Below are 6,177 nucleotides of genomic sequence, written 5' to 3' on the forward strand. Positions count from 1 at the left end.
TTTTTGGCCCTCATGTCCCTCCGTCGTCGGACTAAATTTGCCCCCACTTCCTCTCCGTCTCGGCCGTATCTAGACCCACAGTGTGTAGCACAGACCACGCTTCAATATTAAGCATAAATCAAAAATGTCTGTGTCAAGCTTACAGCAACACACTGCTGTAAGAGTATAACCAGGAAGTGAGGTAGGAGGGCAAAATAGGTTTAGCGCCACCGCAGCACAGGAGGGAGAATTACACCTAGGAGCAAATGGATAAAAATAGACCGGAGGAAAAAAAAACATGAATCGATTCTCTTGCGGACGTATCGATGCATCGGATCGTCGGCTGTTGGATCGATGCATCGATACACAACGATTATTATTTACACCCCTATCAAGTACGGACTGAGAACACAGGAGAGTATGGACTCTGGGAGAATTGGAGCACAGAGCTTAAATCTGGGTCAATTGGAACAGAAAGGCACTGATTACATTACCACATTAAAAGCTGGTCTGGAGCTGCATTTCACCTCCTGTTATTAATAGTCTCTAGATAATAATAAATCATGACTGTTTTCATTTAGTGGGAGAATAATAATTAACACACTCAGATAAAAACAAATCAAATGAATGTTTTGCCAAATAAATCAATCAAACCTCCATCATAGCGGTACTTCACATTCAGCGGTATTTCACAAACGGCTATGCAGAGAGAGGGCTGCTGCAGACGGGCTAATGTTAGCCCTGGCTGCGTTTAGCCTCAGAGCTCCGCTGGTTTCCGCGGTCCTCTCAACATCTGAACTTTTTTTTTTTTTATTACGCACTAAATCAGTAAATGGGCCATATAGTGAAGCTTAAAGTATAATATTCTCGCCTCAAATTATCTTAAACCTAACTTTTATAGAACAACGGCGACAGAAAAGAGAACATTTAACTCAATACTCTGCGAGCGCTCCATTGGAAGCTGCTGCTGCCGCAGTGCATGCTGGGGCAGCTGTCAATCTCAAGAACAGACAGGTCTGCTCTGATGCATGCTGGGTAAAGAGGGAGGTGCTAGAATAACATCTGGGGGCTTTGTCCGTTCTCGGTCTGTTCTTGTGAATCAGAAGAGTACTAGGGCTGAAGCTGATGATGTTTCATTAGCAAAGGAGAACGCACAAGTACACATATTGAGAAACGGCCTTAGACTCTGCTGCTTGGGAACATTATGGTTCTTCTGCAGATGGAGCGGATCTGAACTGAACGTAAACATTACTGGTTCTGGTCCAGAGTCCTACAAGTATGAGATGTGAGCGGAATCTATTCAGGTTTAGCTGGGACACTAGGCTGTCTGGAATTTAGATCAACTCCGAAGGGGTTTTAAGGTGGTTTTATTCTGTCATGGACTCTGTTTAAGGGTTCTGGTTCTACTCAGGCACTTTGCTTGTAAGTCACTATAAACATCCAGTCAAATCTCCTGTTTTTTCTTAGTCTTCGTCTTTTTAAATGAATTAAAATCCAATTAATTGCAGAGAATAAAAAAAACAAACATATTCTAACATCTGACTTTAGTAGAACTTTGAAGAGCTGTGAAAGAAAATGATCCAGAATCGTACAGAAGGTGAAAAAAACCCTCCCACTGGAAAAACGATCTACAAATAAGTAGAAATATCTTAAATTAAGTGTATTTACCCTTTATTTGAGTAGGAAAATGAGATCGGTTTGGCAATGGAATGAGTATTTTTATTCTTAAAGTAAGATAATTAGATAAAATGCACTTGAAATAAGACAATGAATTACGTTTTCTTATTTTTAATATTAATTGTCTTGTTCCATTGGCAAAATGCCACTTTTACCTTCTCAATCCAAGAAGAAATGCACTTATTTTAAGAAAAAAAGACTTATCTAGTGAATTATCCATAAGCTAAAACAAGCAGGAAAGGCTGCTGCTCTGCCAGGAAATCAGGCAACAGGTCAAGGATTAGAGCCGACTGCTTCTATGTTCTGACTCCATCTGCCTCATCTAGTTCCAGGAAAAAGTCTCATCGGTAATCAATCACTGAGAATCTACTCACGGTGTAAAAGCCCAGGTTCCTGAGCAGCGTCTTCATCAGGATCTCAGCCAGGTGGGTGTCTGGGGGGGCCCCCGTGGTGCCGTAGCTGGGGTCGGGGTACCCTGCGAAGGTGGGGCCGGAGGACAGAGCATCAGGGCCATCTGCCGGGGAGCTGTAGCCGAGCAGCGAGGCTACGTGGGTGTGGTCCTGGAGGCTGGTCAGGATGATGTCCAGCTGCATCCTCTGAAGAAAAAACTGCTTCTTTAGAAATGTGACTGATTTCAGCCGCGGTTCTGGTTAAATAACGATGAAAACATCAACACAGCATGAAGAAACGTCCAGATCAGGACTGATCTGGGGGTGTGGCGGCCTAGTGGCTATGGCATAGAGCTTGGAATCCTAAGGTTGTGAGTTTGAAACACACTGCCACAGGCTGCCACTCTGAGCAAGACCCTTAACCCCACACTGCTCCCCAGGCGCAGAGGAGATGGTCGTACCTGTCCTTTAGAGAGACTCTCCCATCTGTCGGGGCCTTGAGGCAGCAGGGAGTGAAGCAGCTCCATCCTCTCTCTCAGCGGGGGCAGCAGCATGGTGGCCCCCACAGACAGCGTCTCGATGACGGCCTGGTGGGAGAAACACGCGGTCAGAGCTTGGCTCCATTTAAAGATCTAGATTCATCAGATCAGGACTGAATGATCCTCATCATAAAGTCATCCTGTTTTTTTTCTGTATTTGCTGTTGGTTCGAGAACCAGATTCCAATTCTGGTTCTGAGACGGTCCATGATGACTCAGAACCAGAACAATGGACCGGTTCTGATCGCCTCTTCGCCACAGCGTACCTCTTGGATCTCATCTGGCACCGAGGCGTCCATCAGCCTAAAGAGAAGGTTCCTCAGTGGCCTGGCCTGCCGACCCAAGATACTCGTGGCCACGCCCCCAGCCAGAGCCAGAGCCAGGTGATTGGATAAAAGCCGAAGGCACAGTTTGAGGAAGTTATGATGCTCCCTGTGAACACGTAGAAACATTTAATCTGCATCTTCCTCGCAGCGCCTGAACTAATGCCTCATGTGTGAGCGCCCTCACCTGGACGAGGGGAAGGGCAGCGGGGGAACGTCGCTGTTGATGCCATCACAGTACCGCTCCAAGAAGGAGCGCAGATGAGAGAAGGTGCTTTCCTCCAGGTCCACACAGTACGGCCGATGCCAGGCAACCACCTGCCTGTAGAATCAATCAATCACTCAGAAGATCTGAGAACATCAGGAACAAAGATCTATGATGTCATCTAATTGGTGGAGCTTCCTCAGAGAACCAGGGACCATCGGCGGCATCCTGCTGATTCATGTCCCAAAGACATGATTTTGGACAAACAGCTTTACCTTTGTATTTCTGACTCTTGTTCCCCCCCCCCAAAAAAAAAAGTTTTATGCAGAAAAAGAAAGTTCAATCAAATCAAATAAATCTGCTCAAATGTGATAAAAACACGTGACATGCCAATAAAGTATTTCAGTGTATCACATTTTATTTAGAAGCTAAATTATCAACCTGCCCAGACATTTAGGATTAAAAGATAATTTCCTGCCATGAAACCAAAGGAAGGAAAGAAAATCCCTACGTTTAACTGAACTTAGTGATCTTCGAACTCTACGCTTTCATCTAATAAAAGCTTCTTCTTAAAGAAATAGTACACCCAAAACATGATTAGCCTTCATTTTCTACTCACCCCCATGCTGAACAACACTCTGGAGTACTTTTTTGATATCTCAAATGCATCTGGAGATCTGGGAGGCTTCTTGCTGTCTGCTGACATTCAAATAATGGAGGTCTATGGCGCCCGAGGCAGAAAGGTCCATAAAAGTCCACAAAAAACGTGTCAATATTCCTCCATACTGCTCGTCCAATGTATTCCAAGTGTCCTGAGTGGGTAGCATCCAGAATTTACTCGAAACGAAGTCATTTAGAATGTTTTTAGAGCATAAACAGTAGTGTATAGGACTTCCTGAAAGCGCGCACCTGCGCGTTCACGACGCTACGGAAGCCGGCAGACCAAGCCAGATGAAAGTGCGCATTCAGCGTCTGCTCTGCCGATAATGCAAGCGTAGAAGAAGAAATGTGCTGTTTACCTGTGCAAAGAAAGAAACAACGAAAGAAAAATGTCTGAGGACTTCAGTGTTGAGGAAGAGCATGAGTTCTTTGCCGAGCTGAATGCGCACTTTCATCTGGTTTGGTCTGCCGCGGTTTCCATAGCGTCGTGAACACGCTTTCAGGAAATCCTATACACTATTGTTTATGCTCTAAAAACATTCTAAATGACTTCGTTTCGAGTAAATTCTGGACGCTACCCACTCAGGACACTTGGAATACATTGGACGAGCAGTATGGAGGAATATTGACACGTTTTTTGTGGACTTTTATGGACCTTTCTGCCTCGGGCGCCATAGACCTCCATTATTTGAATGTCAGCAGACAGCAAGAAGCCTCCCAGATCTCCAGATGCATTTGAGATATCAAAAAAGTACTCCAGGGTGTTGTTCAGCATGGGGGTGAGTAGAAAATGAAGGCTAATCATGTTTTGGGTGTACTATTCCTTTAACTGAGTTTATTCTCTGCTCCAACATGGACTTTAGTGACTTGGACTGAGGGTCTGCTCATGAATTGATGAGCTAGTGACTCTTAAGGCTGATTTATACTCAGAAATCAGGTCGTCTGCTTGTGTCGCAATTAACGCAGTTTTGCCCGAGTGCCTTCCGCAGACACCAAATCTACATCTGCTCTACTCTATGCGTATTTCCTGTTTGGTACCTTATCGGCTTGTTTTGTTTGTATGACAGCCATTGCGGAAAACAACATGAAGATGGACCAGCTAGAAGAGCGAGGTTTGCAAGAACCCTGGGACCCCTTTTCCACCTGGATCCCCGCTTCTCATGTCCCTTCATTGTCACAAAAACTTGCCCCCACTTCCTCACCGCCTCGGCCGTATCTAGACCCACAGCTATTTCATGGTTGCACCTCTTGTGTTGTTGTCTCCCAGCAGGAGAGATACGAGGGAAAACTTAAAGACGTCTGCTTTGAGGTTTAGGAAACAAGATAGACTCTGATAAACAGGATCAAAACATTTCAATACCAGCAGAAGAAAGCATAACTCCATACAGACACCTGCTGCTGTAAAGGGCCCACCTGTCTCTGGGCAGAGCGGTCCAGGCCAGGCTGTGGGACGTCCCTGCAGAGATCTGCTGGATGGCCACCCCGTCCAGGCCGACCACCTTCTTGGGTTTAGTAATGGGGCCAGTGGAGTTGCCCTGGCCACACTGGCCCATGGAATTATTTCCCCACGCATAGACCTCGTTGTCTGGGTGAAGATAGACCCAACATCAGACCCCGAGAAGGAAAAACAAGACAAAGAAATGAAGAGAACTAATGTAACATAAAGCTCATGTCAGTGTGCCCTTTGTTCTGTCGTCCTTCTTTCAACAGTCCTGCTCACTCAGCAAATCCTCATCTGAACAGTGAGTCAACAGTAACAAAGCACCACTGGATGAAAAGAAAGGCTATGATAGGAGCAGTACCATGAGAGAGGGCCAGGCAGTGGCTGTCCCCGATGGAGATGTCCACCACTCTGGTCGTAGCCAGCTCCTCTATCATTTTGGGCCTGAGGGACGTGGCTTCAGACGAACCGCAGCCCAGACAGGCGCCGCAGCCCCAAGCGTAGACCTGGAGACACAGGAAGGGGAACTGATCAGAGCCACTTAGAAAGAACAAGGTCTGCAGCCTTCCTGCCTGGAATTACAGACCAAATTCAGCCAATCAGACCAAAATATAAACTTCTTTTTTCCCCACCTTAACTCAGATCAAAAATCTGGTTTCTAACAAGAGGTTTAGGGACAGAAAATGAGCTATTAGCTGCTCAGCTTCTGAAGCTAATTAGCTTCTCAGCTTCTGAAGCTAATTAGCTGCTCAGCTTCTGAAGCCAACAAAAAAAAAAGAAAAAGAATGAGAAAAATCCTACATGAAATAAAGATCTCCTATTCTTCTAGGATCCAGGATCTGACAGTGGGAGGAGCTTCCTAGATGTCCTACCTGTCCGGTGGAGGTGAGCGCCAGAGACGACTGACTTCCTGCACAAACTTTCCTGATGAACATCCCCTGCAGGGCCTCCACCACTTTGGGCTT

At 45.8% G+C, this 6,177-nt stretch overlaps 1 protein-coding gene across 1 annotated transcript in view; it reads right to left on the minus strand.

Moving 5' to 3' along the window:
• Positions 1–6,177, minus strand: part of herc1 (HECT and RLD domain containing E3 ubiquitin protein ligase family member 1) — a 65,781-nt gene that overhangs the window by 46,208 nt on the left and 13,396 nt on the right. The window contains exons 8-14 of the mRNA XM_015375187.1: positions 6,085–6,174; positions 5,574–5,718; positions 5,185–5,356; positions 3,094–3,228; positions 2,850–3,015; positions 2,507–2,632; positions 2,031–2,252 (exon numbers count right to left, since the gene is read on the minus strand). Of these exons, the coding sequence (XP_015230673.1) occupies positions 2,031–2,252; positions 2,507–2,632; positions 2,850–3,015; positions 3,094–3,228; positions 5,185–5,356; positions 5,574–5,718; positions 6,085–6,174 (1,056 nt within the window). The remainder of the gene's footprint in view (positions 1–2,030; positions 2,253–2,506; positions 2,633–2,849; positions 3,016–3,093; positions 3,229–5,184; positions 5,357–5,573; positions 5,719–6,084; positions 6,175–6,177) is intronic.

Source organism: Cyprinodon variegatus, unplaced genomic scaffold (genome assembly GCF_000732505.1).
Source record: "Cyprinodon variegatus isolate N-32 unplaced genomic scaffold, C_variegatus-1.0 Scaffold114, whole genome shotgun sequence".
Classification (NCBI taxonomy): Eukaryota; Metazoa; Chordata; class Actinopteri; order Cyprinodontiformes; family Cyprinodontidae; genus Cyprinodon; species Cyprinodon variegatus.